The sequence below is a fragment of the Kwoniella dendrophila genome, chromosome 3 (assembly GCF_036810415.1).
Source record: "Kwoniella dendrophila CBS 6074 chromosome 3, complete sequence".
Taxonomy (NCBI): domain Eukaryota; kingdom Fungi; phylum Basidiomycota; class Tremellomycetes; order Tremellales; family Cryptococcaceae; genus Kwoniella; species Kwoniella dendrophila.
The window spans coordinates 230,000-253,453 of NC_089478.1; the positions used below are offsets into that span (position 1 = coordinate 230,000).

A 23,454-nucleotide genomic window follows, 5' to 3' on the forward strand; every position below is an offset into this window, starting at 1 on the left:
TAATCCAGATACCTACTTGAGCAAATGTAGTCTATCGTTTCTTGTTAATGCATATTTCGCGTTACATACGCATCTAGAACGAAACACCCATATTTTAGATTAAACCATAAATATACGTTAGCTATTTTGAAAGTGATGTCTAGCTGTTTTACAGATTCCGGGTCAATCGAATAACTAGTTAAACTCACATACCGATAAAGACTCCCACCAGCAATTACTAAACCACCAATACCTCTATCTAAAACGTATATCGCAATCATATTTGAAAATCCACTGAACAACCAAGATAGATTATGAAAAGTCAATTGACTGATAAATTTATCAAAATCACTATTACTATTTGTATCAATGGCTGGTTCATAATTAGGTTTAAGTGAGCATCTGGTCAGAGACAATGAACCTCTGAATATGATTAGATATGATAAAAATATGATTTCTCGATTTGTATGTTTACTTTTTCTAGATATACAGTATATGGGCACACGTTATATATATATATATATATATATTATTATCAGTGGACAATCTTGACGATGAGCCGGATAACATATTATAGTATTGAAAGTGATTACTTACCCTAAAGCATGATTATTGAACTGTGAATCTGTTAGATAAAAAAATATGATAACTGTCCAATCTATGATACCTTATTGACGGACGGATGAAAAAATCTAATATCATTAGTATTCTGCATTATGTCATGTCTAAATTGAACATACCAAGAAGGACCATCAACCAAGGAGGAGCTATCCATTTATCCTTCTTTTGGGCTACAAGTTGGAATTGAACGGCTTCATTCTGTTCAACTTTCACTTCTGAGCTTTGTTTATCACTTGATATCGTCGACATGTTTATTAAGAATTGAACAAGTTCCCTTCAATTCTTCTTATGACATATCGAGTCGCTCAAATATGTGTATGTGTGAAAAAATAGCGATGACGACTGCATGCACGATTACGTCTCTTGAGATATGGGTTTTGACTCTATAATTCTTCGCCCACCCAATAAATACGATATTTACCGGAACTCGTTTAAGCATCATGTTTATCTCTTCGTATCATTTCCTAGGGTTATGCAATGTTCGGTTAAAGCCGAGTCAATTTATCGAGTACCACTACGGCCGTAAGAAGGTTATGCGATAAATTGTGAGCGTTACCGAAATAACGTCTCGAGATGCATTTGATGTATACCAGATTTGTATCAATGAGTATGAATTACATGAATACAACAACATATTATGAGTATATTGGAAAGTTTTACAAAAAAACGCGATGAGATCCAAATTACCTCCATTCTTCCAGAGCAAAAGCTAACATATTCCATCCATCCATTTCTTCATCCATCTGAGCATGTGAGACTAACTCATCTATACCTTCTTTGATCTGCTGAATGTATAACTCCAAATCCTTATTCACCTTATCGAGCCTATCAATCAGGCTTGATTCCTTGAATGATATAGAGGTGTCCTTGAATTCTTGATCATTATCGTTTTTCTCGTCCTCATCAGAATCCGTTGTTGATTCTAATGGCTTCTTGCTTTTACGTCTCGGTTTAGGTTTTCTATGCGTAATGAAATCTTCTTTTGGTCTAATTGATCTAGTCACTTGAGTAGAGCTAAATGAATGTGAAGAAAATTGTATCATATAAGAGTTAACATATTCTGATAGCGTCTGAGTTAAGTCAAGTATGTGTTGAATAGATTCGTATATCTCGGAAGTTGCTGTATTTAAGAAAGCATAATTTCGAATTTTCCGAGTACTAACGAGGAATACGTGTGAAGATTAATATAAGTGCATGTCATTACCACACATATGCATCTAAGTCTCTTAGCGTGAATCCAAAACTTACTATGCTAATTCAAGTGTAATCATAGATTTCAAACTTGTCATTTCACTTAATTTCCTCCTAAATTTTATATTTTCAACTTCAATAATCCTTTCAGTTAGCCAGGTGTATAGCATGCTGAAACAAAATCAGGTCAGCTTATACAAATAATTTCAAGTGAAGACACAAAACAAGCTGAAAAGAGTAAAAACGAGACACTTACTCAACAAACCATTTGAGTTTCTGTCTCGTCATCCAAAGCGATCTTGTCTCCATTACTCCGTTACCATCTTGTAGACGAGCCAAAAGGTCTCGATCAAAACTTTTCGTTTGATTAACAAGATATTGTGCCATACGTAATTGAAGTAAGAAAGTGAACACTTCAGAACGTAGTTCCATTGATGTGGAAGAGAAGAGCTGTGAAAGAGGGAATGGAACCTATTCGATGCTGAATTAGCTTTTACCTCGATGATATCCCGACCAGGAGAATAATTCGGACATACCTCATAGCTCGCTCGTATAGCTTCTAACGCTCTCGTACCTACTATAGCTCCAGAAAAACGTACGGTACGTATACGTATAGCAGCAGGATTCATCCAAGCAGCTTGCTTCTCCTCGATCGTATCTCGGAAAGTATTTGTCAGAGCTTGGAAATCCCCCCATTTCTCCTTGTTCGACATCTGAATGCGGGAATTTAATAAGCACTGAGTCAGTCGAAATACTGTACGAAACCAAGATGTGTTAGGTGTTCAACGGGATTTGGACAGTTACCTTATTGAACAATATCTCACCCCAATCATGTAACACTTCATACCCTTTATGAAACATCAATCCTTCTATAGCATCAAGATGTTCTTCTAATCCACATTCCTCATCTAATACTCTGCGTGATTGGAATTGAGTTATTTGACATATCGGCGTAAGATAATTTGTTATCTTTTCCGTAATATTGATTGAGGGATATCTGTTACTAGGTATATCCTCTGTATCAGTCATATTGACTGGTTCAATATTCAAGACTTGTTCAATACCAATCCATTCATCTATCATTCCTATTCCACCTAACAGACTTCTCAACAAACCCCTAGCTTTTCCAGCCTCTAATATCAATTCGCCTAAATCATTTCCGAAACAGTCTGGATAACCATCATCATTTGCAATAAAACCGTTTTCATGAAAATCTTCATCTAACCAACTAACATCTCTATCTCTCATAATGAAGAATTCATTAGGTAATAATCTTTCTTCATAAGTATTATCAAGATCAAAATTCGTATATCCTTCTTCCTGCAAATCGGTTAAACTCTTAGGTATTGGCATACCATGCTGTAACCATATTCCTAATATATCCCAAATAGGTTTAACTGTTTTAACGAAAATTCTGTTTAAAGTAGAAGATATATTTGAGTCTGAAAATGATGATGTATTTACATTTTTGATCGTTGTATAAATGAGATTTAATAGTATTGTAGCACTTTTTGAATGAGGTATGTAAGAATTGATCAAACTAAATATGAACTCGTATTTCTTCTCTAATTCCAATTGCAGTAAAGAAGGGGTTGATGCGGCTGATATACCTTGAGCTGAAGTAGATGAAGATGCAGAATGACTGCCGATGGTGAAGGAGGCTTCCAAGTCAGACAGCCAGATATCGAATTTCTGCATGAACTCTTGACAGGCTCCAGCAAAAGCTTGTTGAGTCTTGTTAGGTCGATTATATTTGTGTTGGGAACGAGGAGACTTCGACGGAGCTGGCGTTTGATCTGGTTGTAGAATATTGGCAATGTATTCTCGTATTAATGCAGCTTGCTGTGCATAGCCCTTAAGCTTGTTGAGGATATGTTCCAGGCTGACTGGACTGAGATGATGGACTTGCGGATGATCTGGGATGATCTATGTGATTAAGAAGACATTCAGCATAGTCTGTTCGGCCTTCAGTGGAAGTGCTTAAAGAATCCACTTACAGTGCATTCTCCGTTCTTAGTGAATCGAAACAGTATCCCAGATCTGCCAGATAGAGCGAAAACGATTTCCCTCTGCAACTGGCTAGACGTAATAGCCTATCGCTCTATTAGCTTGCGCGGTTATATGGAAGAATTGAAGTAAGTATTTAAGCTTACCTTTCTGTGTCTGCTAGAATCATTTTCTATATTATGTACTAATGAAGCGGTATGGGTTTCTGTTTGAAACAGGCTCATCAGTTCTCTTCGCCATATCGAGCTGAAAGGTTCCATATACTTACGAGTGATCAGATCTTTCCAACCGTATAATCCCTCTTTCATATCTTTCACAATTCCAGGTTTATTCCAATATTGATCAAATTTCAAATTTCTTACAATATCTAATGATTCTTGTCTTCTATCTTCTTCTAATCTTTGTCTTCTTATTGCTTCATCCTTCTTACGTTGTAATCTAATTGCAGTTGAACTTGGAGTTTTAACATAATCTTCTTCTGGACTATTATCATCGGATTCATCCGAAGTATCATTATGATGATCTTCAGAATTTGAATCAGAATCAGTCCATCCTGATAAGACTTCTTCATCCCATACTTCTTCGTCAAGTTCGAATGGTTCAGAATTCATTATTTCATTATACAATATTTGATCTGCTGTAGGTCCACTGGGACGTACACGATTCAAGTATTGATAAGCAAATTCGTGAGTACCGTTATTGGGCTTGCTTATCAAATTAATCTGTAACGAATTCAATTAGTAATTCGCAAGATATCCTGCATTGTACAATCATTGTGTGGGGGATCAAAAGGACCTAATTCCTACTTACAAGTAGATGAACATATTGTGGTAAATTACTCATTCTCATATTCCCATCACCCTCCCAATATTTATTACCTTTACTACGACATGTTTCCAGCTCTTTCAGATTCTTATCTAGCGCATCTGCTAGATCTTCTTGTATCCGTATTCTAGCTGTTCTCGATAACCTGTTAAGAGATATCAACATTCACTTCAATTATCACCTCCCTGGGGAACATTCTATAAACTGCTTTTGAATATCTGGAAAAGTCAATACTTACTCCTGTAGATCAATCCTGATATCCTCCCATTCTTTTCTAGCTACTGCCTGCAAATCCGCTTTAACATCTCTTGTTACCTTATTAGCTAGCGAAGACAGTCTACTTGGATTATCGCATTCCGGTACTAAAGCTTGAACAAGTTGTTGAGCTAGACGTAGCTGATTAGAGCTTGACATTTTTGATGTCTGGTTGGCCCAAGTCCCATATTCGGGCTGACCCTAACTCGGTGAGAAGTATAAATTCTGGTAGTACAGAGCAGTGTTATCAAAAGATACAAGATATGATGATGAATGTCATGAAAAATGAAATTCTCTCAACGCGAAGAGAAGATAGACCGGTGCGAACATTAGATACGCGCTTGACTTTGAGATTTTATAACCGGATCGTTGCTTACGTAATCAACCTAATAGTTTTCAGTTTAATGAAAGATGAGTCGTATGGTGAATAACACTTTGCTGATGAATACGATAACTTGGGTTTGATTCTACATGAAAGATGCTTGATGATCAGTTGCATACTCTATTAGTTGTGTTATTCCGAGTCTGCATGAAAATATACTTGAGAGAAAGTTATCTATGGTATTCTACACGCTACTCCCCAGTCGTGTGCCACGTTTTCAGTTTTATTCGCCACCGTACAGCCCGTCGGTATGACCCGATTAAAGATAGATAGACTCATCCGAGATATCATACATCATACTCAATAATAACTTGTCTTTCATTTTCTCTTCTTTTCCTTTCATCATTCAATCACAGCAATAGTTCTATAATAGCTTACTAATGATATCACGTATTTGATATCTCGACTGATCTCTGCATAATAAAGTCTTGTGGCCAAATCACATCATAGAAATCTAGTAATACACCTCAACAGAAATCAAGCAAAATGGAGGATATTATACCTACTATAATTATAATAGCTGCTATCTATTTCTTGATCAGATGGTTTACCGGATCAAGTGAGTTGCAGTAGCCCTTCTTTTTTGGCTGCAATGGAGCTTGAGAATGGTAAACTCAAAATGATACCACCATGCCGCTGATTTGCTGATCTATTTGTCGTTTGTAGAAACGGGGAACAGTGCAGATGGAAATATAAGAGGTGTTACACCAGCTATGGTAAGTACTGTTTATCCCAAAACCTTATTCATACTAGGCTGGTTACTGATTTTCTTCATCATTGAATAGGTCGATACGATACATTCAGCATTCCCAGATATACCCATACCGAATATCATATATTCTTTAAGTAGAACTAAAAGTGCTCAAATCACTTCTGAAATCATCTTAGAAAGAGGTATATTACCAGCTGTAAGCAATCTATAATTCGGAAAAAATTTCACGATTTAAGCAATACAAGCTAATTAAGTATCAAAACTTATAGCCACCACCAAATTTCTCAATTCCAGCAGCATTATTACCTGTATCAAGTACAACATCTTCATCATCACCTTCAACTCCAACGATAAATACAAATAATGCCAATAATGCAAAATCAAGTACAAATTCCAAGAACACCTCTTTGATCGATAGATATAATCTAACTTCTAGAATACCTTCTTCACATAAAGGTAAAGAGAAAGAAATCGATTCCGCATCATCCATTTCAATTGATTCAGATAAATCGTCAACTTCTCCTATCTCCGAAGTAGTAGTACCAAGAACGGAAGAAAAAGGTAAATGGGAAGATAGTAGAGAAAAAAGGGAATCAGGGTTAAAAGAAAGAAAAGAGAAAATGATTTTAGAAGCTAGAAGGTGAGTTTATGACAATTAGACTTGAATGCTTCGCTATAGACTTGTTGATTGATGAATGGATTACTAATATTTTCGTTTCCTTGTTACAGGCGTATGTTAGAGAAACAGAATAAAGTTACTGCTTAATAATTTCATCGATCATCTGGACACTCAATACATGTTACTCATGCATTAATATACCCTTTATCCTATAGTGAAATACAACTAATAAAACAAAGAAGGACTAACAAAGTTCCGTTTTTATATGACAAACGATAGAAGCTATCAAAACCAAGATATTCTGAATGTTTGGAAAAAACATCCCATGAGACCTAATCGTCTTCGATTCCCATCATTTTGTTCATTTCCAACAACCTAGGTCCAAGTTTGATAATAACTTCATCATCTACATTTGCTACAGCGAATCTAGTATCAAAAGAAAAAGAATTAGCCTGAATTTTCATGAAGGAGAAGGTTGTAGTAAGTAAAAAAAGCACCTTAACCAAATATCATCTCTCAAATCTACATCGCCATCATCCTTCCCATCAATACTTGATCTTGGTAGAATGTCATTTTCCCACACCTCATCATCGTTTAAATCAGGCATAAAGAAAGATCCAGGTAGAGTGACAACACCGAATTTTGTCGCCATAATTTTTGAAATCTCTTCACTACCTAGTAATTTTCTCTTTAAACCTAAATTAGATGAACCATTTTTAAATTCTTTTGGATAAGACACATAAGCGAAATATCCACCTATAGAAATAACATTCCATCCTTTTACTTTATTTACTATCTCAGTAAAAAGTTTTCTTCGTTTACTTAATGCTCTTGAAGACTCGTCTAGATCTTCACGAAGTTGAGGGAGGATATGGGAGATTGCTATTTGAGGTGGTCTTGGTGCGCAAATCTGATAAAGCATCAAAAGATATATAAGTATACAATGCTAAGCTCATATTGTTTGTATATAGCAAATTAACGAATGAAACTCACCTGCATACAATCACATATAGTCGTTATATGTTTCAATAAAGTTGGACTTGCAATTATACTACCTAATCTATGACCTGGTATTCTGTATCCCTCTATGAAGTATGATATACCATATCAGCAATTCGATTTTATACATTCCCTCTGAATCGCGAAATTGACGTAAAGGGAATTGTCGAACTTACTACTAAAACTACCTAAACTGATAAAAGTTGCTCTCCAATCTTTTTCTTTAAATAAACTATGTGGTATACCTCTTTTTCCATCATTATCATTATCATCTTTACCTTCTACAAAATCTCTATAAGTTTCATCTAAAACCAAAGCGATTTTGAATCTTTTAGCTAAATCATACCATTCTTTTAATTCTTCATTTGAATATACAGATCCAGTTGGATTATTAGGTGTAACTAAACAAATGACTTTGATCTTTGTTGTTATTGTATCATCGTCTTTCAATTGATTCTCTAAGTATGTTCTTGCAGAATTGATATCAGGTTTAAAATTATTCATTGTATTACAAGGTATATAAATTGGTTTTAAATTTAATAAACTGAAGACCATCATTTGATTAAAATATGATGGTAATGGAATCATCACACCATCTTTCTGTGTTGTGGTAGATGAATTTGAATTACATATTGACATCATTAAAACTAAAAAAGCCATATTACATCCTGTTGTTATACCTATATCTTCATAAGTTATTGTACCTTCTTGAAGGTTATCCTCTTGATTATTATTACTACTTAAACTATTATCATTATTATTGATACTACCATAAGTGCTTTTCTCTACATTTTTTGTGCTATTAGTATCATCATTTAAACTAGATTCGATATTTTGATTATTTATATTATTATGATTTTTGGTACTATTCGTTAAAGTAGAAGAATCTTGAGGAGCCTTTAGATTATATTGAAATCTAATTTCTTCAGCAAAATTTTCTCTTAATTTTAATTCACCTAATATATTACCATATTTAGCTGATAACGGATCACTTGATGATTTCTTTAATTCTTCTAAAACTAAATGATGTGGTGCATTTTTAGGTACACCTTGTGATAAATCTAATAATTGACCAAATTCTTGTGATGTAGCTGAATATTCTCGTCCCCAACCTTGAGCTTTCGGTATACTAGAATACATTACATTATATATATATAAGTATCTTCAATCGCTTACTTGCTTGCTTAAAGACGTATTACTCACGGTGGTGCATTTGTTGATTCCACAGCTGATGAAATAGCGAAATTCAGTACACCCGACATAGTATGATATATGGTTAGGGAATCAAGTTTATGAGCTGGTACGAGGATTACTCATAAGAAAGAGAGAAAAATGAGCAATGGGATGTCCCATATAAATTAAAGCAGTTTATAAGAGGTTGTAGATAACCTGCTATGACCTAATTTGACTTGGACCGATCGGGTCATCTCCGATGGTGTTTACGCGGTTAAAGACGCTTAATTCCCAAGACTTATTTGACTAAATATTATGCTTATGTTTTAGATGCAACCGTAACCGCTCAAAGGTTATCAAATAAGTTAATCTGACTGCATTGGACATCTTTGTCTGATTACAATTTGACAATTTGAGATTGAGAGTGATCGAATACATCTGATAATTTCGATATACCTTATGAACCAAATGATGTCCGAATAGATCCTACGCGAGACTCATCATTCTCAGTCCATGTTAGACCAGTTCTAGATCCAGCTTCACTACCATTCCCTCTCAGATTCATATTTCGCACACTTGCATCATCTTCAACCTCTATCGCACTACTCTCTTTCGCAATTGATAAAGCTGAACTGAACGGTTTTGTGGGACTGTTGGTGTAACCCTCGGACTATGATTATGAATTCAACAATGGTAAAATCAGCAAAGCGCGACATGTCTTGGCAAGGCCAGAGCATGGATAGTAAGGGTATACAAGTAAGGGCATGGTCACTTACATGTGTGTAAGTTTCAGTAGTAATTTGAATACCTGACTCTATACCTCTTCTAGAAGTCATTTGGAAATCGTTTGTCTATATGAAGGATCAAACATTTAGCTTGTCACGACTCATAAGATGAAAGTTGCTGTTAAGATCCAACTGTGATTGAGATCAACAACGACTTACTTTATGAGTTTTAGAAACTAGTTCATGGGTAGCACTATATACCGCTTTTAATCCCGTTCTAGCATTTAAAACAGCTACGAATCCTACAATGTAAGTTTTTGGAATGATCATCCTAAATAACAGGAAAGAAGGATATATCGATGAATTAGTGAAATTTTACAAGTTTAAACAAATAACAGAATGGTTAATTTAATTACAACTCACATGAAGAAAATGGTTAAATTTGATGTAACGTCAATTATCACTTCATTTGGATTGGCGTTTGCTTTAGTCGTTTTATACGCAAATATAACTAAGAATGCTATTGATCTATAATACAAAGAGAGGACAATCAGAAGGATTATCAGTATGCAAGCGGTAGGATAGACCGGAAAAAGCCTTTAGATCCACTTTATGTACTTACAGAAGGGTAGGTGGTAATTGACTTTCTGCTGATATACTAAATCGATTTGACAGACAAGATCAGCATTTGTCAACCACAAGGTGATTTTGCGCCTAAACATTCACTTACGCAAGTAATCGATTCACAATTTTATCAGTAACTGCGAAACCTGATTTAGATCTTGATAATAAATAAAGAATAGCTGCTGTAATGATGAAATCCGCTATCATTGATCCGGCAGTCTATACAACGATGTCAGATTATCAGCTAGAAAGGCAACGCGGGAATTTCTACTTGAGCGATAATCACTAATAGGTAAATAAAGGTAGTCGCTAATTTTGCTTTCTGGCGATCACAGAAAGTCATGAACAAGTCGAAAGAATTAGTATTTCCATTCTTAATCTCAAGATCACACAGGGGAATATGGCAGACTTACTGAGACATCAGCATTACTAACACTGGTAATTTTACTTCCTATACCGCCTATCACAGATAACAGGCTATCGAGAGGTAAGAAGGTGAAATAAAGATTGAGGTATGAGTTAGCTAACATACTAGTCAAGTGATTGAGGTAGTTTATTCGAAATTCAAAAACACTCACATGGCAGATGAAATAGTCAAAGCTAATATTTTATTTTTACCAGATAATTTATATGCTCTATCCGTGTAAAATAGCTGAACACCTGCTGAAGTCAAAGATGATATAATACCTAAACATGAACTCCCTATGAGTGAACAGTAACAGTAAGTATGGTTTTACAGTTCCGCTACTCGTAAATTACTTCAATTACTTCACTTACATTGTGGTTCTGTTAATGTAGAATATTTACCGTAATTGTAGACGAAAATATCAAAACAAAATGCTAAATTGCTATCAAAAAACATAAATATAATCATCCCTATCGATGACCAATCAAGTAATCAAGGATACATATTTACTCACAATACAGTTCCAATGATACCGAATATACTACACCATAACTAGAGAATAATTCCAAAGATTAGCTTCAAAAGGATAAATGGTTAATCCTTATAACCTTAGCAAGGAATATCCAATGAAGCGAGTTGTATTCTAAAACACTTACAATGATTATTCTAATGAACCATCTATCTTCTTTAGCATAGCTACCCCATGATATCAACTGTTTCAACATTATTCCAGCTAAAAACATATCTACGATGAATCTGACAAAAGAAACGGTAAACGGATATTTCCTGTAGTTAGTATAGAGTGGCATACAGTAGGCTGAATATCAGTATGCAAACCCAGCTTACCCAATTATGATAGGACCCATAAATAAACCATTATAAGGACTGATCAATCGTTTCAAATTGGCTTCTAGCAAATCACCTTGAGATAGTGTAGCATTGATTTCGTAATGTTCCATCGATGAAGCTGCCAATCTAGAATTAATCGAGGAATATAGAATAAGTATCATTCAGTGTTCTATGCTTATGGTATTCATTTATACTGATTATCAGAGTAAGTCACTGTAGTGCTGTCGAACTACCTGATAGAGGATTTCCAATTTGCATTGACTGCATTTTTTTCCTTACTCTATCGATTTTGTTAACATACAGGTGTATCTTTTGTAGATAACAAGTATGATATATATATATATATATATATATATATATATAAATTTCTTTGGTTTATATAAGACAAAGATGGGAGAGTCATTCGAATAACAATCCGGGATACTGTGCTCGTAGTACATGAAGATCTGTTATCTGCATTCGAGACTGTAAATACCCATAGAATAAAGCGGGCATCTTTTAATATCCCACCCTTGATCAAAAGGAAAGACCCAAAATGATGGTACCTCTTATCTCAATCAACAATAAGATCTTGGGCTTTTGTCGTATAGCCGTTTTACCATCAAAAGAACGGAAAGGATGGAGATTCCACGTCTTTATAAGGTAAAAGGATCAGTGCTTCCTAAAGAAATCCTGTTAGAGAATCGCTAGGTGTAAGAAAGAAAAAGCAAGTGATAACAATAATAATATTTATGGTTTGACCGGAGATTTTTCTATAATTATCCATCAATCGACCTTTGATGGTAACTACTGTATGTAAAAATTCTCATGATGAAGGCTCGAGCGTTGTGTTAATTATAAGAACCGAATATGAATGGTCTCATGCTCAATCGCAAGGGATCCGATCGAGTTCTCGAGCCTTTCACCCCACAAAAAACAAAAAAATATGCATTATAATACTATACTTTGGTGGCGCTTAACTTCCAGCTCTAGAATTAAATACACCTAATCGCCTTGGACCATTACCATTAGCATGACCATCCATTATACCTAAACCATCTCTTGCTATAGCACCGGGTGTAGGTGGATTCGAAGCGAATTGACCTCTGAATCTGAATTGATTTCCATTCAGACTTGGTGTCGTGCTCTGCTCAGGGATATTCTGTTTATACGATGAAGTTATAGAGGATGTATTCGTCTGTTGTTGTGCTTGTGTTTGTGGTACAGTCATATGGATGTTCGATTGAGATTGAGGACGTGACGTCTGTGTAGATAGATACGGCGGTCTGCGAGGTTGTGGTTGAGCTGAATTTGATGAAGAAGTGGCATATGAAGATGAAGCTAAATTTGCAGGTATAGGTATTCCTTTTTTTGGTTTTAAACCTGAACCTGGATTTGAAGATATCTGCTGTTGACCATTTATCAAATTTGATCCACCAGGTAAATTAGGTAAAGGAGTTTCTGGTCTACTGGCTGAGATAAAACCTTCTTCTCTATCTAATTGTTTTGCTCTAGATAAAGCAATATCATCAATTTCGTCATATAAACCCACTTCTTCTTCATCGTCATCATCATTATTGGTACCATCAATTGTATTTGTATTTGTACCTGTCATACTTGGACCACCTTGATTTGGTAACATATCATGAACCATTCTTGATATACCTTGAGTCATAGCTTCACTCATTGCATTCACAGCTGATTCACCTAAATCATTTAATATTGGTGTAGGTGATACCGAAGGTGATAAAATCCTAGGTAAAGCTAAAGATAGATGAGCAGGATGAACAAATCGATCCTGTATTACTGATCTGATTCTAGATAGGATGAGCTGTTCAAGTTTCGGTATATCTGGTAAAAGGATAATCGATCAGCTAAGAGAGGACCTATACTGTAGCGGAAACGGACATACCCTGCAATTTTGCCCTACTGCCTAATAGACTAGTAGTCTTCAGATTCAAATGGAAATCAGGTAAAAGACTTATATGAGCGTGTTGTCTCTCATCTATCGGTTCATGTAGCTGTATACTAAGCTGTAAATAGAACGAAATTAGCTTATCGGAACCTATTCTTGAAAAGCTGAACTCACTGTTCCCCCTATTGATACAAGCTCTACTCCAAGTGATACAGGTAATACAGCGAATCTGGGTCTGGGGAAATTGACTAGGACAGCTGTGGATAGGGAAAGTGAAATTGAATCTAGGTAATCTATATCTATTTCTGCTCGCTGTAATTTCCATTGATCAGCTTATTATGCTCCAATGACAGTTGTGAAGCTGAACAAAGCGTATGATCGACTTACTATTCTACCTTGACCATCTGCTGGACGTATTCTAGCATTTGACAATAATGGATATGCTTTACCTAATGATAAAGAAGTTACTTCTATTGGATCCTACATATAAAAGCAGTCTAGACATGAGCTATGTGGATCCGACTGTGCAGTCCTGAAGCGTTAGATAACTTACAAGCCAACTAAGATTTGATCCAACGGGATTTAACCACTTTTCTATACGTTGTCTTGCACCTTCTTCACCATTCGCAGAAAGTAAATCATTTCTATAGCCTTGTAGAACCTAAATGAGGATGTCAGCTATACATGACCAGTATTGATAGATTTAAAAAACTTACTTGAGCTAATAGAACATTCAACCAATCTGTCGACTCAGCAGCATGAGTTGCCATTTCATAATTTGTTTTTGAAAGTAATTGTGAAGGTGGTGGAGGTGGTACAGACGTAGTCGATAATAATGCTCTCTGCTAAATGCCATATCAAGTCAAGAGATGATCAATGTTACATCATTTGGCGGTAGATTGAATTCAGCTGATCCAATAAATTGATAAAAAAAGACTTACTTTAGCTTTTTCAGCTCTTTTCCTTTTCCAACTTTCAGTATCCAATTCTTCTGAAGGTGAAAATACAACATATCTAACAAATAACAATATGATGACTAGAAATGATGCTTGACCAAGTATAAAACCTTGTGTAAATGTCCATGATGATGTTGTTGTTATAGGAGGAGGAGGAAGAGGTGTTATGGAAGGAGGTAAGGGTGTCTCTAAGGTGGACATGGTTGAAAATTATATAAAAGACGCGTAATAAAGAGAGACTTAATGAGTGCTCGATAGGCGATGTGTATTGATTTTTGCGTTTGTTCAAGATTATATTGTCATTATTATTATCGATCTATAATTTTTCTCCAATCCACTTGAATTCATTGAACTGAATCCTTCCTTTCTCCCACTTGGAACTAGTTGATAAACTGAAGCGATGTAGACCTGGCAATATAAAGATAAAAAAAATAGAAGTAATATATGTACGAACATTATTTTTCGGATCGTCATGCATGATAAAGGCTTTGGTTCACCTCGAGCATTCTCCGATATATAGGCGGTTACCTCCGCTTTCCAAGTATTCGTATATGTAAATATTAACCCCATTTAAGATGTCAACAAAGTATCTTACTGAGACGCGCCTTTCTTTTCCTTGCAAATGTAAAACTCTGTTTGTTTTGTTATTCTTATTGTTTTTCTTTCTTCTTATTTATTTTTCATTCAACTGACTATAAGTTCATCGATACTTTCCTTGTCATCCATCAATATAGGTCATCTCCAACATATCCCATCTTCAGTAAGTCAGCATCTTGTTTCTCAGTAATCAACCAAAAATGGCATCTAACAACGTCCTTCAACAATCAAAAGGTAAGCTGACTAACTCGTATTGATGATCTGTGGAGACACTAAGCTAAAACTATCTCATCACGGTGTTTAAATTCTCTTCCATCTCCAGTCCAACCTACAGCTCCTACAGGTCAACCTCAACCACCATCATTCTTACAAAAGAAAGGTTTACTTGGTGGTGCAGGTCGAGGAGGTCCAGCGTGAGTTTAATCATATAAAACCTTGGTTGGCCAAAACGCATTTTATGAGGAAGAGACAGCTGATCTTGGTATGACCAAATGAAATAGCTCAATAGTCTCACCAACAGATAATGTACTTTCACCATGTTCAGCTAAATTAAGTGGAGCAAAACAAAAACATTTCGGAAAGTGAGTAGCGGAGCCTCCTCCTCACTAACGATCACACAGCGAAGGTTGCTTCTGGCAGGACTCTAGTTGTTTAAGCGGATCGTTATAACGAGTTTCATACAAATGCTGATCGTAATTTATTGTCTTCGTACAGGGGAAAACCAGTACTTCTTGCTAGTCAACTTTCTCAACTAGCTTCATCGGGTTCAAACTCAAGTGTTAAATCAGATGCCAAGGTTGACTTCTAAGAGGGATTTACAATTGGTAATCATCATTATATAATGACATGAACCTAGACCAATTACCTATATATCAGATACTCCACAAATCTTTAATACTCCATCAACACGTCCTTCTGCGCTATGACCTCCAACAAGATCACATCGTGAAACACATCATCCCAATGACTTTAACAACATTCACTAAATGGTTTCAACCGCAATCATCCGCCGCGTATCATCCCCCTCTCGTTCAACAGTCAGCCCAATCATACTATATAATCCTGTCATCCCTGTTTTCCTGGACCTTTTCAATTCTACAGTCCCCTTCATTTTGTTATATTATACATTATATCGCTATCTAGCATTTTTGACAACTGTAACTGTACTATCTTAACACTCGCGACGGATATGCATAATATCCATATTTCTCTATATATTTAGATTTATCTATTTATTTATCCACTCTGACTGATCCCGACTTTCCTTTGTTAATAGTGCTTGTCATTGTAACAAATAACAGAATATCGTCAAATACCAGCTAAAACACTTGTCCTTGTTTTCTTAGCATGATTTATCATTGACTTTCAACTGAGGGCCAAAATCGTTGTTCATACCAAAGAATGTTCTTGAAAGCCTAATATCATAAACAATGAAGATTAGTGATACTCCCTACAAGCTATAAGGTATAGAGGGGTGATCAAGCGCAAACCAGATGATGATAGTGATAACTAGGACTGACTTACTTTTTCACACTTTTCAGCAATGTCAGATCCAGGTTGAATGTCAAATTGATTTAAAGCATTTTCACATTTTGCAACAAATTCTGTAAATTCAGGTGTTGTCCAATTATTTACAAATTTGATTAAAGCTTTTTGTGTTTGATTCGAAGATTGATTCAAGTGTGAATGTTTTTTGGCATATAACCATGCTGAGTTGTATATCTAACGTGAACGAAGTATGTATTAATGATATCGTTCAGTGAATGATGTGACAAAGAATAGAAGATATGGTTAATTAGATACATGAAAGCGAACAGAATCTTCAATTTGTCGGTTTAGCACTGATTGTTGAAAATGAATTTTTACTCACTTTTTCACTAGCCCAAAGAACCAATAAACCTTCTTCAATACTAGCCAAAGCACCGATAACTTGTAAATAATCAATATAACCTCTCGTAATTTGATTATATTCACCTAATAAACCATATTTATTTTCATCTCTTCCAACACCAAAAACATCTAAATCATGTTCTTTAGCAACGGATAAAAACCAATCTGTTTCTCTTAATAAATTAGTTGCTGACCAACCTAATATAGGAACTAATTCATTTGATGGGAAAGGTCTTATATGTGAAGATGAAGGTGATAAAGATACTTTGGATAATAATGCTGCTGTATACTATATCAGAATATCAGAATTTTAAAAAGATATTGTTAGCATTGAAAATGTAGTATACCATCTTATATTCACCTTGATTCCACCTTCATAAGCGAATAAGTAATCTTGTTTTAACCATTCTTTCAAGATCTTAGAATCAATACTACCTTCACCTGATTGTTTAAGGAATTCATGTTCAGTTGCAATTTTGAAATCATTTGCCTAAGGAAAATAAAAAATAGATCAGAAATGAAGTACAACCTACCACTAAAAATCGTGTATCAAAATTTGATACATCAAAGACTTACATATTTCTTCAAGAGATAATCGGTAAATTTCTGGCTAGACATTTTTGTCAACAACTACTCTATCCTTTGGTTTTAATCAAGTATAATACTACAGCGATTTGAGGACGATCACTGTACAAGTGTCAGTACAAGTGAACTGAACAAGTCATAACTACTACACAACACTATCTATTAATCATTCCTCAGTGGTTTACTGTCACTTCTCACCTTTCACCTAAAATGTGATCTTGGCGGATCAGATACGTATCAATTAAGGGAAATAAAAAGTTAATCGTAATTAGGGTTTCCATTTTGACTTATCAGATCTCTATTCAATTCGCGGAAGTCCGTTCTGAATTATATCACATCAAAGTCCGTCTAAATGGTAACTTGGCACATCTTATACCTCAGACGAACATCATTATCATCGTTAGTGTCAGCATACAGAGGAACCTCAATTCCTCAAAGCGAGAATGTTATAGAAAAGATAGTTTTGACATGATAACCTTGAATGTCTACTATCTTGCCTATACAGTATGAGTAAGTATCATCAAACACCGATCGACGTGCCTTAGAAGAGATAAAAGCTTATTCAGCATTCACCCAGCGATAAAGATAGATGATATCATCTATGCTAACCTACGTATAGCTCTGTCTTATTAGTTCATGAGAGCACATCTTACATCCATGTCACGTCAAGCACCGCACTTGCGTGATTAGTAAGCTTTCCCGCGATGGTACTTGATCTTGCTACCTACAGATGTACTTTATGACTAAGCAGCTTATCAAGCTCTCTTGTGAATGACTTAAACCGTAAAATAGATTTTTGGATCCTTGTTACAGAATGCGTGTATATATATATATATACGAAGGAAAAATGAAAGACAGACACCATCTTTCATATGGAACATCCCAATCTCAACAACACCAGATTTCAAGTTCAGGCCTCAAATTGATAAGTGAACGATACTTTGATTAGAAACTCTAATACAACTTTCTAACCTCTCAAACCAAGCCAAGCCAAGCCAATTAATAACAATCACAATGTCTCAAGTGGCATATCACAAAGTCAAGGTTGATGACATACATATATTTTATCGTGAAGCTGGATCAACTTCTTTACCTAATCTTTTATTATTACATGGACACGCGAGTGGTAGTTATACATTCAAAAATCTTATTCCATCATTGAAAAATTCATTCCATATTATCGCATCAGATTATCCTGGATTTGGCGAATCTGATATTCCACCAAGATCAACATATGAATACACTTTCAAGAACATATCAAGTACTATAAATAAATTGACTGAAATTTTAAAATTAAATACATTCGCAATTTATATGTTTGATTATGGTGCTCCAATAGGATTTCATATTGCCTCGAGACATCCTGAAAGGATTAACGGGATTGTTAGTCAAAATGCTAATTTATATGAAGAAGGTTTAGGTTCAGGATTTGATTTAACCAAAGAATATTGGATTGAGCCTAATAATTTAGAAAAAAGAAATGCTTTAAAAGATTCTTTGACTCCAAAATCAATCAAGTGGACTTATACTATAGGTATACCAGAATCTCAATTAAATAGAATTGGTCCAGACTCAGCTATATTAGATATTCATTATTTATCAAGATTAAATTCAGCAAAACAAAATGAAGCTTTAGAAATTCAATTAGATCTATTATTAGGTTATAAAAATAATGTTGAATTATATCCTGAATGGCAAAGATATTTAAGAGAAAATAAACCTAAATTAGTTGGTATTTGGGGTAAAAATGATCCTTTTTTTTTACCTCAAGGTGCAATAGCATATAAAAAAGATCAACCTGAAGCAAATATTATTTTAGTTGATGGAGGTCATTTTTTGAATGAACAAATTCCTGAGCAAGTTGCAGAGGTCGTTAAGAAGTTGCTATAAGATATCAGATTTGACCAGAGATAGGTAGAACTTTGATGATTATAAGTTTACCATAGTTTCCGTTCAGTATTTGATAAATAGACTAATGGATTGACCTTTGGGGCATCTGTCCGATCTACCGATCGCCTTCATTGTAAGAGATATATGTACCGCTGGCGTAATATAGTTTACCTCAGTGTTATTGCTCAAATACATTCATATGCAAAATGTCTGAGAATTATCTTAATCCCTTACAGTCCCCCTTGTAAACTCTTCTGATCTACTAGTCGATTATCTAGATTGAAGGCCAGAATCTCTGTTCTAACCATAAAGTTCTCTTGAATACCTATATGAACGATATATATATATAACTTAATCAGTATAATATTTCACTTACCGTACAGAAAAGGAGATGTTGTTTTGGGGTATTCGAATTGATCAAATTTGTTGTTATTCTTCAGACTTACATCTTCACATCTTTCACTTGATTCAGAACCTAATTTGATTTCTGAATTATTCAAAATTTCTTCACAGCCATCGACGAATTCTTTAAATTCTGAATTTGTCCAATTATCTATAAATAATTCTAAAGCTTTTTGAGTTTCACTTAAATTTGATTTTGGGAATTTATCTTGATAATGTGATTTAGCATATGACCAAGCTTCATAGTACGCCTAAAAAGCGATCCTCGATTTTCAAGTAAAGTAAATTCAATATAAATCCGATAAGATAGAAAAAAGGAAAAAAAACAAAAAAAAAAACAGGATTTAGCATAATTTCACTTTCTTCTCTGGATAAATAGGATCTGAATATATTCTGAATCATTACTGTACTCGTAGAATATCATTGATAATTTACCTTTTCCATACCCCATAATAAAGTTAAACCTTCTTCTATACTACCTAAACCACCAATAGCATGTAAAAAATCAACATATGATCTTGTAATTTCATTATATTCTCCTAACAATTTATCTTTATTTTGATTTTGTTTGTTATCAAAAACACCTAAACCATATTTTGATGCAGTTTCTAAGAAAAAATCAGTTTCTCTCTTAACGTTTGCCAACGAAAATGTTAACACTTCAACAGATCTTGATACGTTTGACGTTTTGGTTATGGATGATGCGGTAGGTGATAAGTGTAGTTTTGATAATAATGAAGAAGCGAACTATGCGATACAAACAAATAATAGTTGAACTTTTTCACGATAACTTATTTCGATAGTAACAGTATGTATGAAAATATAGAGGAAGACCTGAATATGGAGAAAGACTTGAATATGAAAATCTCACCTTGATATAGCCAACATAAGCATACAAGTAATCTTGTTTTAACCATTCTCTTAAAGGTTCAGATTCGATCGTACCTTCACCAGCTGTCTTCAAGAAAGGATGTGTGGTAGCTTTCTTAAAATCTTCAGCCTATTTGGATAGTCAATAATCTATATCAGTTTCGACACGTTGAATGATATCAAACATATGAACGGTCATATGAACGTAGGACAAAAGAGACCATAAGGTTTACAGCTAGAGTATATAATTTCTGTGTGATACATGACTGAGATCTTTTGGCTCACTTACATATTTATCAAGTAGATAGTTTGTGAATTTCTGATCGCTCATCTTGCTTATTTGATTTCCCTTGTATTTTACTTGTAATCTGTGATTTCAGGACCGTCTGGTTCAAAAAGAATCTGATTAATCCATAAGATCTGAATCATTGCATCAACAAATGAACATGAACTCGATCAGGTCATACATGTTCTGAGCAAACCGGTATACCGAAGACAACGAGCTATTGGTCGTGAAATATGTGAACGGATCTTACAATAACGAAATGGGGGTGAACAACCTCCACATTCCTGAAAATGGTGGTCAGGTACCCGTTTTAGTACTGACATCTCACGGTTGTACGGTGTTTATACATGTTAACTGAGAGAGAGCTACAGTATTCTGTCTTTAGTTGGACAAGGATATTATCGAGGTAAGTGATTGAATATCAAGCATATGAATTAATAATTGAACGGCATTCGTCTATCTGAACTCAGGTAAGGGGTCTTATTTCAATTGTGAAATATCACCTCCGTCACAATCTTATGAGATTAATTGGAATGGATGAACGCCGGTCCATAAGTCTAAAAAATGTGGTCTAATACAACGATCCAAATTTCAGATTCTGAAGCCATTGGAATGATTCTCATTAATTGTTATCTCGGTATACAGGGTAAATGCATTCCATCTCATTCTTAGCCCATGAAAAATGAAATATATAAAGAGAATCCCAACATATCTAATCTAATCAGTTAGAACTGTTTATTTCTTTTTTGGGGCTTTGTTTGAGAGGTCTTCAACTTTTAATCCTATAAAATTGGAAAAAAGGGGGATTCATTAGCATCCTGTATGTAACATGGGTGATTTAAATCCTTCTCCCCTATTATCTTATCCATATCAAGCCAATGACTATGCTATGATAGGTTAGGTGCATCTAACGCTGTAATTTATCTATCATACACGTTTTACCTATACTCTTACATTTGGTTTCTAGCCCTAAACGCTCTTATTCAACGAGGTATGAAGTGAACATCTGAACTTACCAGGAGGAAGAGATTGCTTTAATTTTTCAGCTTTTTCGGCATCATCAAGAACCAATGTGTAAAGGTATCTAGAACATCTGATTTTGAATTTTGTTACGTGGGTAGGAGCTTTTTTAGCAGCTTTGGTTTTGAGAGCAGCTGAGGTTGGGGTTTTGAGGGCGGTTTTCTTGATTCGAGCAACTGTTTATGGTGATCAAAAGACAACACATGGTAACAAAGGCGACGCAAAATGCAAGATGATAAAGTTGATTTTTTAATGATTGTGTGTATAGTTGATCATAGAAAGAAAGAGAGAAAGAGGGTTGCGAATGAATTATTATTGAAATAATCAGCTTCTTTATACTTTGACTAAGACCCCAAAACTAGGAATCAACCCACGAGTAGCGTCCTTTCTTCGAGCAATCTCGAGGAATTTTTTGATGTCCTTTACTTGTTGGGGCTATAAAAAGTTGAGAACAAAAGTATCAGTGTGAAGTTCTAATATATCACATCGAGATTATCCCAAGTCCAATATCATCCAATGAATCTACTATTTAACTAAGACAATTATCGATCTGAGGTATATTGACATTCTTATCAACGTTGTGAATCTGTCGATGTCGACGTTGTAAAGGTGCTCGTCGTTGTACCACTACGTCGTCCCTGCCGAAGAAATTGAACTGTGTCCTCCGTCACTTCGAGATATTCGATTGATGTAGTGCTTTCATTACTTTAGTAGTGAAAAATTGATGTAGGGATTGATTGATGTTGACTAAGTAGTTGATTGTTTTGCCTTCCTGCACATATCTAATCCTGATTCCTTCCTTCTTCTCTATTCTACACAAAAGCTAGCAGCATGTCAACTCACCATTTTGACCGTATATACCTTGATGTCTGAAGAACAAGAACTGAGAAGCTAAAATTCACTTTAGAACCTGAAATAAACGGTATCCAGCAACGACAGCAACAACTGCTAGGGTGGAGAGAGCAAGGCAGCGAGTATCAGATTGTCAGACAGTCTAGCATACAAGCGTACAACCATACAACCGCAGAGTATTAACCATTCAACTAATTCTCACATGGCAAAACTCAGTGCTCAGTGGAAAAAATAGAAATTTCATAAACGCCGATACTCACTGTACAGGGTCATGAGCTATAATGCCGATCGAATGGCGCGATTGTCGAAAAGAAATCGTCAAAATCGGAGTTAAGCTTTTCATATGATCATCCCACCATACAGCTTCAGTCATCTGTCTTATAGACGCGGATCCGCCTTTTGACTCTTTTTTATACATACGGTTCCGATTCTGCTCACTATCCACTACTCAGCTGCTCACACCACCGCTACTATCGTTTCCTTCTTTCCTTCCCTCACTCACTCCCCCATCCCATTCAATCCAATATATCAATTTTCGTTGCCATTACTTAATAGCCTTCTTTTCTTCATCCTTCAAGACCTTCTTACTTCTTATACCTACCTTTTGTTTAATCAAAAAGAAAAGAAGTCAAAATGGTACGCTATTATCTCTTATCACCATCAACATCAGCTTGAAGAAGAAAAAGGCATCACGTCTTTCAGCAATATCAACAATCTATATGATACGGTTATATTATCTTTGTTTTTTCCCAACAACTTCATCTTAGGTGGAATTAGAAGAAAAATAATGATAATATAATATATACCTAGTCATCGACTATTCAACTTGTTTTACTATAGGTCAT

General features: G+C 35.1%; 11 protein-coding genes across 11 annotated transcripts; 3 read left to right on the forward strand and 8 right to left on the reverse strand.

Moving 5' to 3' along the window:
* Positions 1 to 94: 94 nt before the first annotated feature.
* L201_002402 (uncharacterized protein) lies at positions 95 to 849 on the reverse strand (the record flags this gene model as incomplete). The annotated part of the gene is made up of 4 exons (XM_066218178.1): positions 95 to 121; positions 189 to 402; positions 577 to 604; positions 720 to 849. The coding sequence occupies 4 exons, from the start codon at positions 847 to 849 to the stop codon at positions 95 to 97; spliced, it is 399 nt and encodes a 132-aa protein (XP_066074275.1).
* A 434-nt stretch (positions 850 to 1,283) lies between these two features.
* On the reverse strand, positions 1,284 to 5,037 carry L201_002403 (uncharacterized protein; the record flags this gene model as incomplete). The annotated part of the gene is made up of 9 exons (XM_066218179.1): positions 1,284 to 1,758; positions 1,849 to 1,962; positions 2,048 to 2,262; positions 2,328 to 2,504; positions 2,596 to 3,717; positions 3,789 to 3,884; positions 3,945 to 4,520; positions 4,609 to 4,768; positions 4,862 to 5,037. 9 exons carry the CDS (start codon positions 5,035 to 5,037, stop codon positions 1,284 to 1,286), a joined length of 3,111 nt encoding a protein of 1,036 aa, XP_066074276.1.
* A 709-nt stretch (positions 5,038 to 5,746) lies between these two features.
* On the forward strand, positions 5,747 to 6,738 carry L201_002404 (uncharacterized protein; the record flags this gene model as incomplete). The annotated part of the gene is made up of 5 exons (XM_066218180.1): positions 5,747 to 5,819; positions 5,927 to 5,976; positions 6,046 to 6,168; positions 6,242 to 6,612; positions 6,702 to 6,738. 5 exons carry the CDS (start codon positions 5,747 to 5,749, stop codon positions 6,736 to 6,738), a joined length of 654 nt encoding a protein of 217 aa, XP_066074277.1.
* A 185-nt stretch (positions 6,739 to 6,923) lies between these two features.
* Positions 6,924 to 8,852, reverse strand: L201_002405 (uncharacterized protein; the record flags this gene model as incomplete). Its single annotated transcript, XM_066218181.1, has 5 exons — positions 6,924 to 7,017; positions 7,089 to 7,501; positions 7,585 to 7,676; positions 7,767 to 8,719; positions 8,794 to 8,852. 5 exons carry the CDS (start codon positions 8,850 to 8,852, stop codon positions 6,924 to 6,926), a joined length of 1,611 nt encoding a protein of 536 aa, XP_066074278.1.
* Positions 8,853 to 9,220: 368 nt separating this feature from the next.
* L201_002406 (uncharacterized protein) lies at positions 9,221 to 11,477 on the reverse strand (the record flags this gene model as incomplete). Its single annotated transcript, XM_066218182.1, has 13 exons — positions 9,221 to 9,433; positions 9,540 to 9,614; positions 9,708 to 9,819; positions 9,912 to 10,016; positions 10,111 to 10,146; positions 10,219 to 10,331; positions 10,399 to 10,434; positions 10,526 to 10,589; positions 10,691 to 10,814; positions 10,890 to 10,960; positions 11,033 to 11,070; positions 11,175 to 11,274; positions 11,365 to 11,477. The coding sequence occupies 13 exons, from the start codon at positions 11,475 to 11,477 to the stop codon at positions 9,221 to 9,223; spliced, it is 1,200 nt and encodes a 399-aa protein (XP_066074279.1).
* Positions 11,478 to 12,322: 845 nt separating this feature from the next.
* L201_002407 (uncharacterized protein) lies at positions 12,323 to 14,418 on the reverse strand (the record flags this gene model as incomplete). The annotated part of the gene is made up of 7 exons (XM_066218183.1): positions 12,323 to 13,197; positions 13,259 to 13,379; positions 13,436 to 13,573; positions 13,649 to 13,741; positions 13,815 to 13,922; positions 13,978 to 14,103; positions 14,203 to 14,418. 7 exons carry the CDS (start codon positions 14,416 to 14,418, stop codon positions 12,323 to 12,325), a joined length of 1,677 nt encoding a protein of 558 aa, XP_066074280.1.
* A 596-nt stretch (positions 14,419 to 15,014) lies between these two features.
* On the forward strand, positions 15,015 to 15,622 carry L201_002408 (uncharacterized protein; the record flags this gene model as incomplete). Its single annotated transcript, XM_066218184.1, has 4 exons — positions 15,015 to 15,048; positions 15,137 to 15,227; positions 15,315 to 15,395; positions 15,529 to 15,622. 4 exons carry the CDS (start codon positions 15,015 to 15,017, stop codon positions 15,620 to 15,622), a joined length of 300 nt encoding a protein of 99 aa, XP_066074281.1.
* A 547-nt stretch (positions 15,623 to 16,169) lies between these two features.
* Positions 16,170 to 17,322, reverse strand: L201_002409 (uncharacterized protein; the record flags this gene model as incomplete). The annotated part of the gene is made up of 5 exons (XM_066218185.1): positions 16,170 to 16,229; positions 16,339 to 16,536; positions 16,685 to 16,993; positions 17,066 to 17,194; positions 17,281 to 17,322. The coding sequence occupies 5 exons, from the start codon at positions 17,320 to 17,322 to the stop codon at positions 16,170 to 16,172; spliced, it is 738 nt and encodes a 245-aa protein (XP_066074282.1).
* Positions 17,323 to 18,303: 981 nt separating this feature from the next.
* L201_002410 (uncharacterized protein) lies at positions 18,304 to 19,179 on the forward strand (the record flags this gene model as incomplete). The annotated part of the gene is made up of 1 exon (XM_066218186.1): positions 18,304 to 19,179. The coding sequence occupies one exon, from the start codon at positions 18,304 to 18,306 to the stop codon at positions 19,177 to 19,179; it is 876 nt and encodes a 291-aa protein (XP_066074283.1).
* Positions 19,180 to 19,453: 274 nt separating this feature from the next.
* L201_002411 (uncharacterized protein) lies at positions 19,454 to 20,782 on the reverse strand (the record flags this gene model as incomplete). The annotated part of the gene is made up of 5 exons (XM_066218187.1): positions 19,454 to 19,504; positions 19,626 to 19,832; positions 20,017 to 20,328; positions 20,453 to 20,581; positions 20,741 to 20,782. 5 exons carry the CDS (start codon positions 20,780 to 20,782, stop codon positions 19,454 to 19,456), a joined length of 741 nt encoding a protein of 246 aa, XP_066074284.1.
* A 690-nt stretch (positions 20,783 to 21,472) lies between these two features.
* Positions 21,473 to 22,603, reverse strand: L201_002412 (uncharacterized protein; the record flags this gene model as incomplete). Its single annotated transcript, XM_066218188.1, has 4 exons — positions 21,473 to 21,519; positions 21,754 to 21,933; positions 22,132 to 22,192; positions 22,601 to 22,603. 4 exons carry the CDS (start codon positions 22,601 to 22,603, stop codon positions 21,473 to 21,475), a joined length of 291 nt encoding a protein of 96 aa, XP_066074285.1.
* Positions 22,604 to 23,454: the final 851 nt, after the last annotated feature.